Raw genomic sequence first — 22,420 nt, 5'->3', positions numbered from 1 at the left:
CTATTACCTTATTTGTTAAATCTATATCAGGCTCAACTAACTAAAGGTTGCATATTAGGTACTATGGCAGAATCCTTAACTATTGTTTTGCTGAAGCCAAATAAAGATCCTATGTTGTTTTCAAGTTACAGGCCTCTTTCTTTGATTAATGTAGATGGTAAACTTTTGGCTGTTATTGGCTTTACGCTTAGCTAAGGCTCTCCCTTATATCATCAGAATGCACCAAATGGGGCTTGTTGCTCAAAGACATTCTTCTAATAACACTAAATTGGCGTTACATGTTAAATCTATCAAAAGTTATGGATGATCCGGCTTCTCTGTATCTTTGGATGCAGAGAAGGCCTTTGATCGTGGAGAATGGACCTTCATGTATCCAGTGTTGGATTGATTTGGTATTGGTTCTGGATTTATTCAAATGATTCAAACCTTGTATAGCTCCCCCTCTGCCAGATTGTATATTAATAATACTTTTTCAGAGCGTTTTTGTTTGGGGAGGGGAGTTAGGCAAGGATGTCCGTTATCTCCTCTGCTGTTTAATATTGTTTTGGAACCCTTGTTATTGGCGATTCAACAGGCAGAGGAGATTCAGGGTATTCCTTATGCATGTCAGGAATATAAAGTCTCTGCTTATGCAGATGATATTTTGCTTCATTTGAGGAATCCGGAAACAACCATTCCACATTTACTTGAGCTGATTGAAAGATTTGGGAAATTTCAGGATATAAGATAAATTAGAGTAAATCAGAGGTCCTTCCTTTAAACGTTCACTGTTCCAAGGGATTATTTGTTAAATTCTCTTTCTTGTGGAAGGAAGGAGGTATTAAATATTTAGGTATTTGGATCCAGAAAAACGTTGGAAGAAACGAACAGGTAAATGAAAAATCCATATTGCTAAAGGTCACAGAGATGTGTGAGCATTGGAACCCACTGCATTTGTCTTGGTGGGTGAGAGTTCAGACTGTAAAAATGATTATTCTGCCTGTAGTTTGCTACTAAATGGGTATGATACCGGTTTACTTTCAGGGGTCTTTTTATAAAAAATTGAATAGTATTCTTACTAAATTTATTTGGCTGGGTAAAAATGCTAGAATTGCTATGGTAACTTTACAAAAGCCTATAGCGGAGGGTGGGGTAAATTTTCCCAATTTTTATAGATACCATCAGGCCTATATTATTCGTCAGGGAATATATTGGATCCTCCCCGAGCTCATGGAGCATCTGCCAGACTGGCTACACCTGGAATGGAAAATTATGTCCCCCAATGCAACTTTCTCATGTATTAAGTATCAGATTACCTAGCTATGCTAGGGACAACATAATTTTATTGGATATATGGAAAACAATTAAATTTATTGATAAACTAACAGATGTTCCTATATTGAAATCTACTTTACAGTCCTTATGCTTAAACTCCAAGATTCAAGTGGGCAGTGCTGGGATCGCTTGGAAGAAATGGATGCAGGCAGGTATTCGGACATTGGATGATGTTATATCCAATAAGAATCTGCTGGAATTTTCACGGCTGCAACAATCATTTGGCATTTTAAAATCTCAACAGTATAGGTGGTTGCAGTTGAAGCAGGCCATTCAGAGTGGGTTCCTTGAATGGAAAAATTTTAAAAATTATTATAGCTTGCAGATCCATTGCTACCAGACAGATTTAGTAGGACAGCAGGCTGCCCAGTGGTATAAATTAATTTTTGAATAAAAAAACCTAAAAATAGTCTCAGAGATATTTGGAGCATCGAGATTAAACAGTATATTTCTGTATCTCGTTGGCCACGAATTTGGACTTGGAGGTTGAAATGTACAGCGTCAGCATCTATGAGGCAAACGTGATTATTTTTATTACATAGGATTTTTTGTACCCCAGTTCATTTGCAAAAATTAGATAGTTCCAAATCTAATAGATACTGGCACTGTCATAGAGACTTTAGATCATCTGTTATTTTTTGTCCACTGATATTTAGTTTCTGGAAGTCAATTTGGGGACAAATAAATATTGTTGTAGAATCAGATATTCCCTTAACATAGTACCACAAATTATGGCTTCATATGTTACACTTTAAACCTCCCCTTGATAAATATAAAAGCCATCTTTTTCTGGTTTTGACTGGAATAGCTGTTCAATTGATCATGAAAAATTGGAAAAGCCATGATAGATTAAACTACACATTTTGGTGGACAAATGTATGTAATACATACAAATATGAGAGAATGAATGCAGAATGTTTGGGGTCAAGTGTTTCATTTAACAAAGTATGGAGTCCATTGGCTTTATTTGCTGCTTCACATTAATGGTTTATGTATTCTTTAAGTTTTTCCTTACACATCCGGGGTGGGGAAGGGAGAGGTAACTGAGAAACTGATATTAACTCAACATATCAATGTAATAAATAAAGTTGTCTTGTATTATTAATAATTGATAGATGGGTGGGTGGGTAAAGTTATGGTTCTATATACTAATTTTATAAAATGGTGTAATCTCTGTAATATTTTTCTGTATTCAATCAAATGTACTACACTGTTGTAGTTTTTAAAATAATAAAATTTTTACAAAAAAAAAAAGGGATGATAAGCTTTGATAAAACCTAGTTTGGTTGAAACATGTTGGCTCCTATGTCCCTCATGGAATACCACATTACAGCTAAGTACTTTTTATAAAAATACAATATTCCCTAAAGGGTGTTACATAAATAATTTTAGAATATTACAAAAACTGAGTAATAAAGTTTATAGCTTCAGTAAGGAGACAATGCATAAAGCCTAGGGAAATGAAAATCTTGAGCCCAGGTGGTACTTCTGAGCAGCTGGGGATTCACTGTTGGTTGTAAGGAGTCTATGATATGCACTAAGTTTAGGTACATATCTGGGCTCACCCAGATATACCTTTGATAATCCTCACAAGAACATTATTTCAATAAAGAGAGTGCTGTAAAGTAAATTAAAAACACCTTAAATGTGTGACATAATTTAGTAAAAGGGTCCCCATGTTTCTCTACGCCCTTTCCCATCCTTGCTCATCTCTTGTACTCCCTCCTCAGCAGCCTATGTTAAAATGATGAATCAGTTTCCATTTCACAAGTTCTTTCAGGATATTAACACAGATTACAAACACTGTTCTCCCTTAAAAATGCAACTGTTAAAGTCACATACAATCTGAATCAGATCATTCCACTTAATGGACACTACTTAGTATTAGTAATACTAATATTAGAAATGCCTAGCATAATGGAACTGTGTGTTCTGTTGAATTTAACACTTTTCTAACAACAGGGTTCAAAGAGCCAAGATATAACAGGATGCTATAGACTAGAGCAGTGATTCCCAACCCTGTCCTGGAGGAACACCAGGCCAATCGGGTTTTCAGGCTAGCCCTAATGAATATGCATGAGAGAGATTTGCATATGATGGAAGTGATAGGCATGCAAATTTGCTTCATGCGTATTCATTAGGGCTAGCCTGAAAACCCAATTGGCCTGGTGTTCCTCCAGGACATGGTTGGGAACCACTGGACTAGAGAATGATACAGGGATAAAATTTTCCCCATCCTGACGGGAACTCATTTTTCCATCCCAGCGAGTTCTTTTCCTGTCCCTGCCCCATTCCTGCAAGTTCTGTCCTCATTTGCCCAAGCCTCAAACACTTTAAAATCCTAAGTGTTCGAGGCTTGTGCAGTTAAGGCACAGCTTACAGGCAGGGACAGCAATAAAACTTGCTGGGATGAGATGGGGAAATTGAGTTCCTGCGAGGATGGGGAAAAATTTGTCCCCGTGTCATTCTCTACTACAAACAGATGCAGAAATCACGTTTAGGAACTACTCAAGAAACTGGGACTGTTCTCCCTTGAGAAGAGGAGGCTGCGAGGGGACATGATCGAGACGTTCAAAATACTGAAAGGCATTGATAAAATAGAGCAAGAAAATAAATTATTTACATTGTCCAACGCGACACAGACAAGAGGACATGGTTTGAAGCTAAGGGGGGACAAGTCCAGGACAAATGTCCGGAAGTTCTGCTTCACGCAGCGAGTGGTAGACGCCTGGAATGCTCTCCCAAAGGAGGTTATTGAGGAATCCACTGTGCTAGGATTCAAAGGCAAATTAGATGCACATCTCCTTACGAGAGGCATAGAGGGATATGGGTGACTAAAACTACATCAGGTGTATACCTGACTGGGCCTCCGCGTGTGCGGATCGCCGGACTCGATGGATCCGGAGAAGGCAGTTCTTATGTTTTGTCTTCATCATTAAAGATTTATAGTTACAAAAACTTCTCTTTTGTTCAGCGTATTTTTGTATGGACCTTCGGATAGCAATCAGGCAAACCAAGCCAGTTGCTTGAACTCTGTATCAGTCCAACCTTTATTCATGTTTTTTTTACTTATTAATATAAAATGCAAGAGACCTAAGAACATAAGAAGTTGCCTCTGCTGGGGCAGACCAGAGGTCTATCCTGCCCAGCGGTCCGCTCCCACGGCGGCCCATCAGGCCCACTGCCTGAACAGTGGTCTCTGACTAATTTTGTAATTTACCTCTAATCCTGTCCCTATAACCTTACCTCTACTCCTATCTGTACCCCTCAATCCCTCACATGACTTATCTTATAGTGAAGTACTACTACTTTCTCATCTATAGGAGTACTTCACTATAAGATAAGTCATGTGAGGTCTCTTGCATTTTATATTAATAAGTAAAAAAAACATGAATAAAATATAAATAAAACATGAATAAAGGTTGGACTGATACAGAGTTCAAGCAACTGGCTTGGTTTGCCTGATTGCTATCCGAAGGTCCATACAAAAATACGCTGAACAAAAGAGAAGTTTTTGTAACTATAAATCTTTAATGATGAAGACAAAATAAGAAGTAAACGTGATTTCTGCGTCAGCCTGTGATAGTTTGAGGTATATGTCTAAACAACTTCTATGCTACATGATTTGATTGACGTTACAGCATTGATATTCGTATGTTTGTATTCTCTACTACAGACACACCTGCAGATAGGTTTTTATCACAGAACAATTGGTCTACACAAGAGGAAAAAGCCATCTTTCACAATCACCTTCCCTTTCAGCAGAATTAGTTATGCAACAAACTTAAAATGCTTCTTAAAAATCTACAACAGGATATCCACAATGAATATACAGTATATGAGATGGATGTGAATGCACTGCCTCCCTGAGATGCAAATCTATCTCATGTATATTTGTTGTGGATATCCTGAAAACCTGATCTGCCTGTGGCTCTTGAGGACCGGAATTGCCTACCCCTGATCTATGCTATGCTTATATATATGACTGTCGTGCAATGCTCATCAAGCTGTGTCACACTGTGCCATGTTATAGTTTACCAGGATTTATTATTCATGTAAACTTGTAACCCGTTCTGAGCTCTCCTGGAAAATCGGGATATAAAAACAAATAAATAAATAAATTAATTAATTAATAATAAAATAAATTCATGGAGAAGAGAAAAATGTTGGACATAGGGTGGAGGGCAGGGAGAGATGGTGTATGGGGAAAGAGAAAGAAATGTTGCATATGATAATGGAGGGGAGGAAGGGAGAGATGCTGCATGAACATAAGAACATAAGAAGTTGCCTCCTCTGAGGCAGACCAGAGGTCCATCTCGCCCAGCGGTCAGCTCCCGCGGCGGCCCATCAGGCCCATTGCCTGAGCAGTGGTCCCAGACTATCCCTATAACCTACCTCTACTCCTATCTGTACCCCTCAATTCCTTTATCCTCTAGGAATCTATCCAAACCTTCTTTGAAGCCTTGTAATGTGCTCCGGCCTATCACAGCCTCCGGAAGCGCGTTCCATGTATCCACCACCCTCTGGGTGAAAAAGAACTTTCTGGCATTTGTTCTAAACCTGTCCCCTTTTAATTTCTCCGACTGCCCCCTTGTACTTGTGGTTCCCCATAATCTGAAAAATCTGTCCCTGTCTACCTTTTCTATACCCTTCAGGATCTTGAAGGTTTCTATCATGTCTCCTCTAAGTCTCCGCTTTTCCAGGGAGAAAAGCCCCAGCTTTTTCAGTCTGTCAGTATATGAGAGGTTTTCCATACCCCTTATCAGTTTCGTTGCTCTTCTCTGGACTCCCTCAAGTACCACCATGTCCTTCTTGAGGTACGGCGACCAGTACTGGACATAGTATTTCAGATGCGGGCGCATCATTGCACGATACAGCGACAGGATGACCTCCTTCGTCCTGGTAGCTCATTTGCCACTTTTTGGCCCATTCTTCTAGTGTCGTTAGGTCCCTTTGCAGATCTTCGCAGTCGTCCATGGTTTCTACCCTGCGGTAGAGTTTGGTGTCATCCGCAAATTTAATAACTTCGCAATTTGTTCCCGCCTCCAGGTCATTAATAAATATATTGAACAGGAGTGGTCCCAGCACTGACCCCTGCGGAACTCCGCTCGTGACCCATTGCCAGTCTGAGTAATGGCCCTTTACTCCAACCCTCTGTTTCCTGCCTGCCAGCCAGTTTTTGATCCATCGGTGGACCTCCCCTTGCACCCCGTGTTTCCACAGCTTTTTAAGCAGTCTTTCGTGCGGTACCTTGTCGAAGGCTTTTTGAAAGTCAAGGTAAATGATGTCAATGGATTCCCCTTTATCCACCTGGCTGTTTACCCCCTCAAAGAAGTACAATAAGTTTGTGAGGCATGACCTACCCTTGCAGAAGCCGTGCTGACTCGACTTTAGCTGTCCATTGTTTTCTATGTGTTCACAGATGCTGTCCTTAATCAGTGCTTCCATCATCTTTCCAGGGACCGAGGTCAAGCTCACCGGCCTGTAGTTTCCCGGGTCCCCCCTTGAAACCTTCTTGAAGATGGGCGTGACATTTGCAATTTTCCAGTCCTCCAGGATCTCTCCAGTTTTTAAGGATAGGTTACATATTTGGCGAAGTGGCTCTGCTATTTCGTTCCTTAGTTCCTTGAGTACCCTTGGGTGCATGCCGTCCGGACCTGGCGATTTGTCGCTCTTTAGTCTGTCTATCTGCCTGAGGACATCCTCTTGACTTACCACTAGTTGGACCAGCTTTTCATCCCGATCCCCATTTACGATGTCCTCTAGTTCCGGAATATTGGATGTGTCCTCCCTCGTGAAGACTGACGTGAAGAACTTATTTAACCTGTCAGCTATCTCTTTTTCCTCCTTTACCACTCCCTTTTTGTCTCCATCATCCAATGGCCCCACTTCCTCCCTTGCCGGTTGCTTCCCCTTCACATATCTGAAGAACGATTTGAAGTTTGTTGCTTCCCCTGCCAGTCTCTCCTCATATTCTCTTTTAGCTTTCCTCACCACACGGTGACACTCCTTTTGGTGTTCTTTGTGCTCCTTTTGGTTGTCCTTTGTTTGGTCCTTTTTCCATTTTTTGAACGATGCTTTAAAGTAGTCTCCCAGGTTGTCTTGTGTGACATCCAGTTTGTGAGGGACACACTGGGAATGCACAATATTACTATTCATTTCTGCAGTACCACCTGCATCGTGCAGTATGGAAGAAACATCACAGCGCCGTAATCCTACATGATGTTTTGAAGGATGTTAACAGTTAAACGTACCCTCAAGATGATTGTGTGCTTGGTGTAATCACTGCTTTCACATCTCATCTGGTGGCAATGTTAAATAGTACATGTCACACACTTTCAAATGTACATATTAGAGTCCCAGTGTTGGTGCACTTTTGAGAGAAAAAAAATAGTTGCCATGACTTGTGAATTAACCTTCATATAAGGCCATTTTGCCATCATTTCTGAACTTAGCTCTAGGAGGCATAGCAACATAGTTTATAAGATTTCTACAAACACTCAACCATCTTACTCTGGAAGAGAGAGACAGGTAGCAGTTGTTCACATAAAAGGTGATCAAGGTGAAAATGTCCATCATGACTCACAGCAACTTACTCAAGGATAAAGGAAGACACACCAAGAAAACTGAGACAGGACAAAACAGTAAATGCAGCTTTAAGTTATTCTACAGTGATAGGCAAAGGTCAGTTATTTAGACCTTTGTTCACGCCTCACAGCATACTCATGTTCATGGTCCTCTAGGTCTAAGGTCATTTATTGAAAAAAAGTTTGAACCACATATGAGAGGGGCAGATATGTCCCCCAAAGAAAACCACTGACAAAAAGTCAGGTATACTTTAGCCTTAGGTCTCCTGCCTTAATTCAGTGATTAAGTGTTTTGGCAACTCAAATCAGTTAGGGTCCAGGAACTGATATGAAAGAGAAATTTCTATATAAAAACATGGAAAAGTTTAAAAAAAAAAAATTCCAATATCACAAAAAAGTGCTCAAAGTATCGCTGCTTTCCTGTAGTCTCTGAACATATCCATGCTTTTAAGTTTTTGGTACTTTACATGAATTTTAAAATAAGTCACTAGAATTTATCATCCAGTTTTTTAGGTAAGGATGGTTGGATGTTGGCATGATGATCAACAGAAATACCACTTCTGGACTCTGTATCAAGGTCATCTGTCACCTCATCCACCTGTAAACAAAAGAAGAATTTGTAAATAACTTGGGGGGGGGGATTAGGATCTACAAAGACAAACAATACAAATCTGCTGAACATTAGAAACAGTGAAATCATACACTGTGGGTCTTCAGGAGTTCTCGCCATTGGGTCATTAACTTCTGTCATTTTGTAGTTTATATTAAAGAGCATATGGCTTATCCAGCTTTCTCTACTATTATTAAGATCTTCTCTGCTTGTCTCATATGTTCTTGAACTTGATGCAATCATCATCTCTACCAGGAGGCCTTTCCATACATATTTCCTTAGGGGATAAACTCAGGAGTAATCTTTCACCTTCATCCTAAGCCTCTTTGTTCCAAAGTGTTCTTTCAATTGTAAGAGGCCCACCTCCTGTGCATTTGTGCCATGATCTTTCTTCCAAAAAGTTTATAAATGGAAATCCTTAATTCTGAGGTGAACCCACATTCTTTATGATGAAAACTAGGGCTGTACTGAAGATTTAAATTTGATTCGATCCTAAATAGTGCCACGACTTGAAAGCGGTTGATAAATATAGTGAAAGAAGAATGGGGGATTTAATTTTGATCTAGATAGTGGAGAATTGTAATAATTCACCCCAAGAAGGGCAGTTATGGTGTTATGTGTATGCCTAAAATCTGTCTGATGATGAGGGTAAAAAGCTTTGGTTTTGTCCAGAAAGTTAAGTTAAGTTGCAGGACTTGGTGTTTGGCAATTTTAGATATAAATGGCAATTAAGATTTAGGTCAGTAACTAGTGAGTAAGGAGGGACCTAGTTTTTTGACCTTTTGTTTATGGAAAACGCTTGCAGTTTTTCAGGTTGTTGGAAAGAGGCCATTGTTCAAGCTGTTACAGACCATGGAATGTAATAGCATTAAGAAGGATGTTTTTGAACTTCTTGATATAGAAACATGAGGTAGAGAAAGGCCAAATGGCCCATCTAGTCTGCCCATCCACAGTAACCATTATCTACTTCTCTCTCCGAGAGATCCCATGTGCCTATCCCAGGCCATTATTTATTTATTTTTTTTGTAAATTCTTTATTCCTTTTTAAAACATATACAATAAGTGAAATACAGAGTAAATTATTCATTTTACAATACAGACATCCCAGGCCATCTTGAATTCAGACACAGTCTCTTTCCACCACTGCTTCCAGGAGACTGTTCCACACATCTACCACCCTTTCAGATTACTCTAGAGCACAAGAGTCTCACCTACCAACTTAAACTTTTCCTATTATAAATATTTCTGAATTCTAAGTTTCTATAATATGCAAAAGCAGGATTTTGATTTTGTCTATTTTTAGCCAATAAATTTACCTGTGGTTCAAAAGTTAGATTACCATCAAAAGTTATTCCAAGTATTATTTTTTAAAGATTCAAATTTACAAAAGTTATTCCAAGTATTATTTTTTAAAGATTCAAATTTAAATACTGTATTATCAGTTTCAATTGAATTAGCCTGAACTAAATACCCCCTAGCTCCTATTAATAAAATTTTTGTTTTATCTTTATTTAGTTTTAAGCAGGTAATAGTGGAGAAGGAGTTGAGGAATGGCCTAGTGATCAGAGCAGCAGTCTCAACTCCCTGAGACTCTGAATTCAATTCCCACTGCAGTTCCTTGGGACTCTGCTCCAGGTAAAAAATAAGTACCTGTTTAAAATATGTAAATCACTTTGATTGTAACCATATAGAAAAGGCAGTTCCATCCCCTTTACTCTTAATAAACATCCATTGCTCAATCAGGGAAATACATAAGCTAATCTAAAGCTCGTATATTGGTATTAAGATGAAAATATCATCTGCATATATGAAAATTTTAAATCCCTTTTGCTTCCAGCTCAGCACCTATTGAAAACATCAGAATATTAAATAAGATGGGAACCAGAAGGGAACCCTTTGGAACCCCATGTGTAGCCATCCTGATTTTATATGATCTGTTCTTAGGAAATGTACCAAAAAAGGATTGATTTCACAGATTTAATTTTTTTCCTGTTCTTAAGAAAGCCATCAAACCATCTGTCATCAAAGAATATACAGACACTGAGATCTTACCATCATTAAGGGAATTCAAAGAGCGCTAAGCGCATTCTAACCGCTAACGACACCCATAGGAATATAATGGTTGTCTTTAGTGGTTACTGCGCACTAACAGGCTTAGCTGGGCCCATTCTTGTGAATATTGATAATTTTGGACCTCCAAATCCGATTATGAGGAATTCTCAAACTTATCTGTGAAGCACACACCCTGTGCTTGAGGTAAGAGAGGTAGGTATCCCAGCCCACAGTAACAAGATTCACATATACCACACGATAGTTGGGTGCAAGGAAGTAGAAGTTAATCATCTGGGCAACTGGCCATACACAACAATCTGCCTGGAAACAAAGAGGAAACAATCATAGGATACTAGTGTTTCTACAGTGTTCAAAATCCATTAAATACAGTATTACTGAGCTCGCAAAAATATTTGTTTTTAAAGAAAGAAAATTAGCAGAATGAAATAAGAGAAGGCATACTAAGGCCCAGATTCCATATATGGCGCCTGAAGTTAGGTGCCTAGATCAACTATTAATAGCCTTAATCAGCACAAATAAGAAGCTTGATTGGCTTCTTAATTAGTTTAAATTAAAATTAAGTGGTAGGTGCCAAACTCAATATGTGCCTACCCAAGGAATATATAGAAACATAGAAAGTGGGTGTGGGTAAGGGCAGATCTTGGAAGGTTTCCATGTAGGCACCTAAAATGAACTTATGCACCAGTATTTAGGCCAAGAAAACCCTGGCCTAAGTCCATTTTAGGCACCACTAGCCAAGATTCTATAAACAGCACCTAACCAAATATTGAGAGGCACACAGTGCCTAATCTTAGATGTCATGTATAGAATCAGGGTTAAATGTTGATGCAAGAATTATAGTAGGACCAAAACTTGCCATGTCTCCCCTATACGTATTTCAGGGCCTGAACCAGTTGTCCAACGGACAATGAAATTTAAAAATACTTTGATATTTAAATGTTGTCATCAATTTGGCCTGAAGTAATGAAGAGAAAGCCTTGTGGTTACAGCAGAGGACTGACAACAAGGGAAGCCCATTTCAGATTCCACTGTGGCTCTTTGAGGCCTTGGGCCTCGGGTACGAAATTAGGATTCTAAGAGCTGCAGGACAGGGAAATACTCATCTTGAGCTACTACTGAAAAGAGCATAGGCAAAATCCAAAATAATCATCATCATCACTCCCCATTTAGTGGTTAGGTATGTTCTATCTAGTCATGTATTAAAACAATTGTGTCTTCATGAAGTGCCCTTAGTGCCTTGGACCAAAATGCCACTAACTGGGAGCCAGCTTTTAGCTATATGGCTTCATTTATAAGGAATTCACTTCTATGTTGTCTTAGCACAAAGAGATAAAATAGAAAACATACTGGCAAATTCTTTATGGCCTGCCTAAAGTTAGGCGCCTACATTGGTACACCTAGCGGATGTAGGCACCTACAACTGATAGACTTAATCAATACCAAGAAATGGCACTTAACACCTTATAACTGGTTTTAACTGGACTTAATTGAAAGATAAGCACCTAACTCGAAAAACAAGATTCTATTTTAAAAAAAACAAAAAACACAAAAAAAACAGGCGCCTGCCTACAAATGGGCATGGTTAGGGGGCAGATCATAGGTGTGTTTTCAAGTTAAACGCCTCTTTGTGAATTAGGTATGGGTTTGCGTGCAGCATTTTCACTTTTTTTGCACATAAGAAGAACATAAGAAGTTGCCTCCGCTGAGGCAGACCAGAGGTCCATCTCGCCCAGCGGTCCGCTCTTGCGGCGGTCCATCAGGCCCACTGCCTGAACAGTTGGCTCTGTCTAATTTTACAACTTACCTCTAATCCTATCCCTCTAACCTTACCTCTACTCTTATCTGTACCCCTCAATCCCTTTGTCCTCCAGGTACCTGTCCAGACCCTCCTTGAAGCCCTGTAGCATGCTTCTGCCTATCACATCCAGACCCTCCTTGAAGCCCATCAGAAGTAAATGTACTGTCAAGCTCTATTAGTTACTGTAATGTCATACCAAACTCATAACAGCATCACCATCCCATGCTGTATGAGGTCTTGTCCTGTCAAATCCTATTAAGTATCGCCATGCTTTTTGACTATCATCATTCCCCTATGTATTGTCCTATCATGCCATGATCTAAAACGTACTGTCATACTCAACATTACTATGCCCTATTATGCAAACTTGTAACCCGTACTGAGCTCTTCTGGGCGGATGGGATATAAATCCAAATAAATAAATAAATATTTAGGCAAAGAAAGCCCTGGTATAAATTGGGTGTGCCTAAGCTAGGACGCCTTATCCCGCTTAGGCGGCGCTAAGCGCAATTCTATAGTTTCAAGTTTCAAGTTTTATTAGGTTTTTATATACCGCCTATCAAGGTTATCTAAGCAGTTTAACAATCAGGTACTCAAGCATTTTCCCTATCTGTCCCGGTGGGTTCACAATCTATCTAACGTACCTGGGGCTATGGAGGACTAAGTGACTTGCCCAGGGTCACAAGGAGCAGCGCAGGGTTTGAACCCACAACCCGAGTGCTGAGGCTGTAGATCCAACCACTGCGCCACACACTCCTGCGCCTAACTTTTATAGAATAATGCTTAGTGATGAACTAGTCACTGCCAAATTTTTAAGCAGGCTACTCGTAGAATGGCGCCCACAGCATTTCAAGAAGGCTTTTGCGACTGGTTAGTTAAGAGGAGATGTTTAAGAATTCATCATGGAATATTTATGATGCCTTTATCCCTTCATTTTGTATAATTTTGTTGTATTGTGTCATTTAAAATTGATGAGATTTTGTTAGGCAGAACATCAAGAATGAAAATACAAAAGAGTTGGGTTTTCAGCTGGAATAGTCATTGAGTTAAATAACTGCACCAGTGCTATCCGTTTAAGTTTAGGCCTGCTATATAGATCGAATTATCTGTTTAAGCTGAATATTGCTGCTAAATGGATAATTCATACTACCTTTGCTCCTCCCTTATTTCAGCACATTGCCTACAGTTTTTGGAGCTCTACAGATGGGGTAGTTGTACCCACCCAGCAGCCAAAGCATAACTTCCTTTAAAAACTAAGCTGAAAATGTTTTCTTATGTTGAGAAACATGTCAAGACTTGATAAAAAGTTTTCACTGATTATTCTGAACTCCAAGGCACTGGTCAGGAGAGGGTCAAACAAAAAACTTTATGCTAAAATTTCAAGGAATATTTATGCAATCAAGTGGACACCCTCCCTTTTCCTGGCTACCCAGTAAGGTGTTTGTTATTTTTTTGGTGGGGGGGAGAAGAAAGCTATCTAAGTGAGCTGCCAGCTCCATTGGAGGTCTTCACTTTGTACAATCAGAAGATGTCTACATTACTCCATCTGCTACAATTGTGACTTACTGACATCAGCACTACTTGTTCAACAGTGAGACCAGTCAAAGGTAAGCTGGCTCACAATTCACTCAGGCCTGGAATTATCACCACCCAACCAGAGGCACCTCCCACAACCTCTTTGAATGTTGAGCGTTTAAAGTGGAACCCTCCTAACCTATATCCCGTGATCTGAGCGAAACAAGCAGAGCAAATACAGCAATAACTACTACTTTCATAAGAATTCTGGTTAGCATATACTGTATATTAGTGGGAAACAAGCAGTTGCTGGCTTTCTGCTCTTGCTCTGCTTCTTCTAGTTGGTTTTAAAAATCATTTCCCTTTGTTTAGGCCGCTTGAATTTAGAAATTAACCCAAGGGAACTTTTAAGGGAGGGAAGAAGAGCATCTTTTCCACACCTTTGCACCTCAACTCTGTGTTGTGGATTTATAAAGTTCAGAGAATCTTCACCTGGGGGCCAAAGGAAAGAGATGAACACATTTAACAGCAGCCCTTCTTATTTTGTAGCCTTTTTTTCCCCCTCCTTGAAAACATTTTAAATTCCTTACCCTATAAAATTCCCAGAACTTGCCCTTGAATTCCTTCCAGCTCTCATCCACAGTATGTCCTTCCATTGATCCCATACCTAAGTATAAAACAAAATTAAATATTTAAAAAGTATACGAACTACAATAATTAAAATGGAACACTGCTGGATTTTAAATAGCTGTACCCTATTACTTTTCATACAAGACTGTGTGTCTGAGGCTTTCAAGGATAAGCAATCCAAATTGTTTATTAAAACAGAAGACAGACATGTACTACCGCTACTATTAACCATTTCTATAGCGCTATTAGGCGCATGCAGCACTGTACACATTCTATGCAGGTACTATCTCTGTCCCTAGCAGGCTCACATTCTAAATTTTGTACCTGGGACAATGGACTTATGGTAATCACTAAAGCAAAAAGTAAAGACAGAAAGTGAGGTAAATAGGAAAACTCCACAGCAGAAATCAACCTCACTCATCAGGGTTGTAGAAAAAGATGGTAGCAAAACGTGCTAACTCTGTATATTACTATATTACTTTAAATTCAACTGTTAATAAAATAATAAAGAATCAACAGCGTATAAATCTTCTACTTATCCTTTATTGCAGTATCATTTACTTGCCCCGACGAGACCCGTTTCGCCCAAACAGGCTTTCTCAAGGGTTCAAACAAGGAGCACTTATTTCGGCATCCTCTTTGCTTAGGGGCTGGAGCTTCGGCAAAGAGGATGCCGAAATAAGTGCTCCTTGTTTGAACCCTTGAGAAAGCCTGTTTGGACGAAACGGGTCTCTTCGGGACATGCAAATGATGGGGCAAGTAAATGATACTGCAATAAAGGATAAGTAGAAGATTTACACGCTGTTGATTCTTTTTTATTTTATTAACAGTTGAATTTAAAGTAATATAGTAAAATACAGAGTTAGCATGTTTTGCTACCATCTTTTTCTACAACCCTGATGAGTGAGGTTGATTTCTTCAATGGACTTATGGTCACATCACTCCGAGTATGCATACTCTCATCTGACCTCAAAATAAAGACGTGCACATTTGAAAGCTGTTGGTATTGAATATTTCCAATGCAAAAAGAACAAGAGTTCTGACTAATGGGTACTTTCCGTTTACTTGCAAGGCCTGCAGAAGGCATCATCTACATTTTTCAACTCTGCCTCCTTGTGTCACTGGGTACTGCCCCATCTCCTCAGTGATACTGAAGGATCTTCAAGATCGCAGGGTGGGCTTGGTCCTCAAAAGGCAGTTTGAGGTTTTAGCTATGGGAATAGAAGCAGCAGCTGAAGCTTCTTTTGTAGTATAAGCCTGCAATTAGATGTTGTGCAAGGCTCCATCTACAGAGGAGAGTGCATACCCCCAGGTGTTTCTGTTATGGGTGAACTATGTTGCAGATGCTCTATCTGATGTGTTTAGGATCATGAGAAAAGGATCTGCTTATTATATCTCTGTCCAAAGAATGCTCTGGATCAGAGAATGGACAGGAGATTGTGCTTCAAAAGCTACTCTGAGCCGGCTCCTTTTTAAAGGACCAATGTTTTTTGGTGGATAAATAACTGCTGAAATTCAGGAGTCACGGGATACAGCTTTATCATTGTATTAAATCCCATTAAGCAGCCCTCCGGGGCCTCCCAAAGCTTTGTAATTAGGGCAGTAAGATCCAGATGAGATGGAAAAAATTATGTCTGACCCTGGAAAGCACTCATAATTGAGCACTGTGCTGAAGCAGCCTGCGGAGACTCCAAGTTTAACTCCCGCAGCGACACTGGGATAAGCTCCAGCAATGCTGTTGCTTTAAATCAGTGTATGGCAAACTGTGTGCCTCCTGAGATTTCTGGTGTGCCGCGGTACACTGGGGAAGAGGAGAGGTGCCGGCGCAAAATGATTGTCTTCAGGACGTGCGTCTCATGAAGAGAGGCACATCCTGCAAGCAATCTCCCGACGCTGGCACCTCTTCTCTCTGCTGGCCCTTCTCTCCAGCGGGGGTCTTTCTCTCAGCGCAAGATCTGTTTGAAGGGCCTTTGAGCATGCGCTGATGGCGGCGTGCTGACATTACGCATGCGCATGACATCATCACACCAACGCCAGCGCACTTCCAGGTGTCTCAAGCCGGGGACACTAGGTTTAGTGTGCCCCAGCTCACAAAAGTTTGCGAGACACTGCTTTAAATAGACGGCTTAGTGTCAGATCTTCCCCTTGCTCAAGAGGGACTACCGTCTCCTAGACTCCAGTCTCCACTTTTGACCCTGAATCCCCCAGAAGGGATGATTCACTGTGGGACAGTAAAGGCATAGAATCCTCTAACTCCTGATCAGGCATTTCAGCATTTCAAAGTGTACTTTGAGAGGACATGTCCCCTTGAGTAGTCAGCATTACCCCATGGAAAACCCCTGACAATTTAAGTAAGCTTGCCACAAAAAAACGACAAACTCTGGGGTAAATCCCTGACTAGGGATCCCTTGGTCACCTTTTTAGCTTTTACTTTACCGTTTCTTGGGCTCCACAGCATCCATGCACCTGCGCGTCACCCGGGCTCTATCCCAAGGCTCCATAGGGGGTCTTTTACCCAGAAAATGGGCAGTCGGTGCTCCCTCAGCCTTAAGGATGCCAGATGGAGCTAAGCCCAAGGCTCCTAATCTCACATGCCACTGTTCAGTCAGCCATCCATCGCAAATCTGGCACTACGTTAGATAGATTGTGAGCCCACCGGGACAGAGAAGTAAAACTGCTTGAGTACCTGAATAAATGCATGTAAACCATTCTGAGCTCCCCTGGGACAGGAGGCGGGAGGGATCCCTCCTGTCCCAGCCCACCGCTGGACCACCGGGGATTTTAAAGGTATGGGGGGAGGCGGGAGAGTGGGTAAAAGTTTTTTGAGTCTGCTGGAACAGGAGATGGGAGGAATCCCTCCTGTCCCAGCCAACTGCTGGACCACCAGTTCTTACAATAGGCCTGGCAGAGGCCTACAAGGCATTGGGAGAGGACCATGAACATGAGTATGCTGTGAGGCGTGTCTTTCTCAATTTAAAATTTTCAAAAATTTCTAATCTCTTGAAAGCAAGTTCAAAGTAACCATATTCTCACACCAGCCTGCATTTTCAAAAGAACCTCTGCAAAGAGGTTTTTTAGGCTTTTTTAAAGTTAGCTTCTAGCCTGTAATTAGTGCAAAAATGCCCCTTTTACTACTTGCGATTTTTTATTGCAAAACAAGATCACTAAATTTTATAAAATCTTACCCAGAAAATACCAGGCCCCCAAGGCTGGGGAACATATAATCTGATCAATAAATACTTTCTTCATAACAGTTTTAATCCCTTTTCCAGGAAATAATCCATCCAACCAAAGGTACCAAAAATGCATAAATGGACCCATTGAGCAACCGATAGCAAACATTCTCCCTAGGAGAAAAAAACATGATTTAAAGAGAGTCAAGGCATAATTACATTCTACTTTACCATTTGAATTAAAGAGTTATCTCTGTCATAGTACTTACTGTATAAACTCAAATATAAGTTAATTCGAATATAAGTCGAGACCTCCAATCCCTCCCCCCAAAAAAGTAGGAAAAACAGTTGACTCAAATATAAGTCAGGCTTAATATTCAAGTGCCCTGCCAGAATCTGTACCCAGTGACCCCTCCTTCCCGTCAGGCAGTGCACCCAGCCCCATCCCTGCCAAGCACTGCACACAGCCCCCCTCCCTCCTTCCCAGGCTCTCCACCTCCCTGCCCATCATACCTCCTCTCCTGCTGGAATCCCTGGTGGTTCAAAGGTGTAGCGGGCAGGAACAAGCATTCCTCACTCCAGTCCCGTAGCTAACCCGAAAATTCATGGGAGCAATTCAGGAAGCCACTTAACACTGAGCAGCAGTGCCAAAGCGCGCTCCTACTCAGCGGCTGAAGCCGGAACTCATGGCAGCAACTGACCGGGTTAGCAGCGGGGCAGGAACACAGAAAGCTCACTCCTGCCCGCTACACCTCTGGACCATCAGGGATTCCAGCGGCAGAAGAGGTACGATGGACAGGGAAGGGAGGGGGGGACAGGGTTCAGAGCCTGGCAGCCTGGCGGAGGCCTGCAATAAGTCTGGGAGGAGGGGGGTGGGTGGGCGCTGGCCCGAATATAAACTGGGACCCCCATTTTTGGGTCAATTTTTGGGCCCATAAATCCTGGTTTATATTCAAGTATACAGTAATTATGCAGAAAATACAATATGTAGATATGTACTATCTGTGTTAGTGCATAGTACTTTACTATATACTGTCATCAATTGCTTTTCATAGCCCATGCCCATTAGGCCAATCAGCATGTGAATTAGCATGCACTATCATGCCAACACAGTAACAGTTACTGCACACTAATTCATGTGCACTTTAAGACAAGAGCCTATAAATGACTTTCTGACAATCACTTTATATAGGGCGAGCATCTTTAAGCACATAAGTTATCTACTACTTACCGTAAACCTGTAAAAAATAAAGGAGCTGACATTTAACTTAGGTTGTTAGCATCGATGCCAACCATGTAAGCTTTGGGGGCAGATGGTGGCCCAGCTCAAAAGTTACATGCAGCACAGCAAAATTCATCCATTCTGCATACCTTCTACCAATATGTTCCACTATTTGGTGTTGAACTGACACTAAATACTGTATATGAATAAAATAAAGTGCTGCCACTGGCTCTTTACTTCAGCCACTAGCTGTGAAAAAATCAGGTTAAATGCCTAAAAACAAACAATTTAAGCTCTCTCTCTCTCATGTTTATGGTGCAAGGCGCATACTTAAATGAATTCCAGCTTAGCTATGGGTACTTAAAAGTTTGTAATGTGTCATAAAAGGGAAGTATTATGTTAAGCATGACAATAATTAATGTAAATTATTTGATTGTGGCCCCTTCAATTAAACATATTCTCTGAAGCAATTTTTAAAAATTACACTATTCCAGTGAGTGATGAAAATCACTGGAGTGCTATATTTTACACACTAATGCCAAGCTTGTGTACCTTGTAACTGTGTTGGAAGGAATAAGTAATCCTTCATTTTACAGGTGTCTGTTTTTCTCATGTCAAGCCATCAATGGGGGTGGGGGTACGGGTGACTGTACACGTTTCTTAGGGGATGACAATTTTAGTGCCATGACAAAAACTGAGACCTAGATTCACTAAGCTTACCGATCCTGTAACGATGGACGCAAAACCAGTTTTACGATTGTTCGTGTTTCCCGACCCAATTCACTAAACTGCTGTCCAATGACTCTCCGATCCAATCCACCCATGCAAATTAGTAAAACTCCATGCAAAATAGCCAAGCGATTGATTCACTAACAATTGCTTGGCTATTTTGAATCAGGTTTTACTATCCTAAAACACAACTGCTGCAGACCTGTCAGTAACTGTGTTACCACATCAGTGTCTTAATTTATTAATGGTTGCATTCAGAATGAGGACTTGAAATAACATCTAAGTTATAAGAGGTCTCTTTACTGAGAATCATGCATATTTATGATACTTCAACCTCTATAGATTTTGGGGATGAGTCCTATTTTCAAATTAGGGTATTGTTTATATGTCTAGAACAGTGGGCTGATAAAAATTAAAGTATTCAACCGTTAATAAATTAAGACACTGATGTGCAAAAGAAAATTGTTGAATAAAGATATCATAAATTATCCTTTATATCCCCTATTCCGTTGTTTGCAGATATTCAGTTGTGGGTTGGATAATCTATAAATTGATCCGTGTGTGCAGTTTGAGAAACTGTGTTACCGACAGGTCTACTGGAGCGATTGAGTTGGGGAGTTTGCATGCAAATGATATGCATGCAAAATAGATAGTGAATCAATTGCTGTTTCAAAATTGGCCAGAGAATCGGCCAACAGTGATTGAATCGCTATCTTTAGTGAATCTGGGCCTTAGCCTCTTCTTACTAGATGAAAAACATTTTAGAACTTGAATAAGCATCAGAATTCTTTCTACAATCTAGGTAAAATAGCTGTCCCCCCCCATCATGATACTGTTCAGAAGTTAATAATAGGGTCTAACAAATCACTAAGTTTATAACCTACATCAGAGTAAATAACATGACAATATCTAGAATGACACCTGCGTTCTTACATTTTAAAAGACCTGAAGGCCTTTACCAGCTACGCAAAAGTAAAAACATGCTAAATATTTTTACCTGTTCGGGTCAAATTGCGTTTGCTTCCAGGATTTTTCCTGATTTCCCTGGTTTGCTGAAACGTGTCACCGGTAGCAAGGAGGGCGCCACAGGTTAGAGTGTTAGTGACCAGCAGAAACCTGCCTTTAAAAAAGGGCTTCCAGTACACAGAGAGACGGTTCATGAGTATTCTACCCTGGGGAAGCATCTTTCTTACAACTGAAATGGCCTGGGACACAAAAACACATTGACCAGCAGAAACTAGCAAAAGCAGCTGATTACCTGCAGAACAAGTGAAAAGGGAAAATATTAGGTCAACAATTTTACAGCAAGAGCCCAAATTGCTAGTGATAAGCCTGTGGCAATACTAGTGTGCAGCAACAAAGTAAGATCTGGAAGATCATTATGAAGAGAACACATGCACAGGGCTGCCCAATCCATTTACACAGTCAAAACAAAAAGTAACTAATACTGTGAGTTTGTCTTTACAATCAAAACATTAAAAACACTAGCCTATTCCTTAAGATAGAGGACTTGATTTTTCCCTATTTCCCTTTGCAGGTTGTTAAACCTGCTAAAAAAAAAAAAAGTCACTTCGGTTCGGAGAATCGCCTCCTGGTAGAACCCCAGCCCGTCACAGTCCACGCGGAGTGGGAACAGAGCCACCAGGTGTCGCCGTTGCACGAGGGCAAGGAATCCCGGGATGGCATCCGGCTCCAACTCCAGCTGGGAATGGGGGGAGGGCTTGAGGAAACAGAAATGAATAAAAATAGCAGAAAAAAACGCATTATTCCAAAATTTTGAGACGGAGCTCGTTTTTTTATTTTTCAAGAGGGAAGGAGTGTCGGTCACCGCATAGAAGAACGATCCTGAAAGCCATTCTGGAAATGTATCGGCTTAATCTCATAAAGGGAGAGCCGGTCATATTACAGGACTGGGTTAGCTCCTGGAAACGTATCACTTTCACCCTGGTCCAATGAAATAGACGTGCCTTACATTATTATTACTAGCATGTTTATCATTCATTTCCGTTCAGTCTGAGGCTCTACAGTCGAAGCCCATCTCTTACCTGCTCACAGCGCTGCCCACTTCCTTGTTCATATTTCCGGCCAGCGACCGGCTCCGGGCTCACGTGCCAGCCTTCTTCCCCTCCACCGCACCTCCTCTTCCGGAAATGACTTCAGGCAGCAACCTGACGTTAAGAGAGTACCAGTTTTTTTTTGCCAGGTCCGCGGTTTCTCGTTTTTATCGTTCTGGCAGAGCGCTGTGAATTCTAAGCCTCGTTCTGTTGCTCCAATAACTTTTGTCAGGGTATTCCAGGCCTCACTCTGGCTGTTTATCTACTTCCTGCTGGTAGGTGATCACTTCCCCTTGACAACCTGATGACTGCAGGCAGCCACCCATTCAGAAACGGCTTTTGGAAGTAAGAAAACAAAAGGGTAAGAATAAACTGATTGATCTGTTACTAGCTGTTCTGCTTTCCATCCTATATCCCTAGTATCTGTTCTTTTGTTCCCTTCTGTTTGCAAAATTGGGGAAGTAGACTGGTATATAAAAACCTCCTAACTAAGGTTACCAGATTTCCTATTAAAAAAGGCCCTGCCCTGCCCTTCTGCCCCCCCCAGCCCCTCCCCACATGAACCTCATGTTTCCTTCCCCGAACTCCAGGCCGCATCTAGAGAGTCTCCGCAAATGCATGGATATGATCACATCACACTTATGCACGCATGCATGTGATGTCATCACATCAACATGCACAGAGGCCCTCAAACATGGCCAAATTACCAACAAAT

The 22,420-nt window shown here is 40.9% G+C and overlaps 1 protein-coding gene across 5 annotated transcripts; it reads right to left on the bottom strand.

The window, feature by feature from the left end:
- Nucleotides 1-8,054: 8,054 nt before the first annotated feature.
- Nucleotides 8,055-22,055, bottom strand: MPV17L2 (MPV17 mitochondrial inner membrane protein like 2). 5 transcript variants are annotated; one of them, XM_033953784.1, is made up of 6 exons: nt 21,697-22,055; nt 20,649-20,909; nt 17,713-17,874; nt 14,488-14,564; nt 10,741-10,884; nt 8,055-8,499 (listed from the first exon to the last, which is right to left on the bottom strand). In XM_033953784.1, exons 2-6 carry the CDS (start codon nt 20,833-20,835, stop codon nt 8,389-8,391), a joined length of 681 nt encoding a protein of 226 aa, XP_033809675.1. In that variant the 5' UTR covers nt 20,836-20,909; nt 21,697-22,055; the 3' UTR covers nt 8,055-8,388. The 5 variants fall into 5 exon arrangements, with proteins under 5 accessions (XP_033809675.1, XP_033809676.1, XP_033809677.1 ...); XM_033953785.1 differs by having other exon boundaries at nt 21,619-21,697; XM_033953786.1 differs by lacking the exon at nt 21,697-22,055 and adding an exon at nt 21,624-21,691.
- Nucleotides 22,056-22,420: the final 365 nt, after the last annotated feature.

Source organism: Geotrypetes seraphini, chromosome 8 (genome assembly GCF_902459505.1).
Source record: "Geotrypetes seraphini chromosome 8, aGeoSer1.1, whole genome shotgun sequence".
Lineage (NCBI taxonomy): Eukaryota > Metazoa > Chordata > Amphibia > Gymnophiona > Dermophiidae > Geotrypetes > Geotrypetes seraphini.
Note: the sequence above shows the minus strand (reverse complement) of the source record. Positions and strands in the feature narration are given on the sequence as shown.

Bases quoted from the DNA above. Each gene is read 5' to 3' on its own strand.
- MPV17L2 (XM_033953782.1), bottom strand. From the start codon at position 21,552: ATGACCGGCTCTCCCTTTATGAGATTAAGCCGATACATTTCCAGAATG. The intron at 10,885-14,487 runs GTAAGGAATTTA...CTTTGTTTCCAG, and splicing joins AGTTCTGGGAATTTTATAGG to GCAGATTGTTGTGTATGGCC. The intron at 8,500-10,740 runs ATAAGTTTGAGA...TTTTGTTTACAG, and splicing joins ACAGGGTGTGTGCTTCACAG to GTGGATGAGGTGACAGATGA.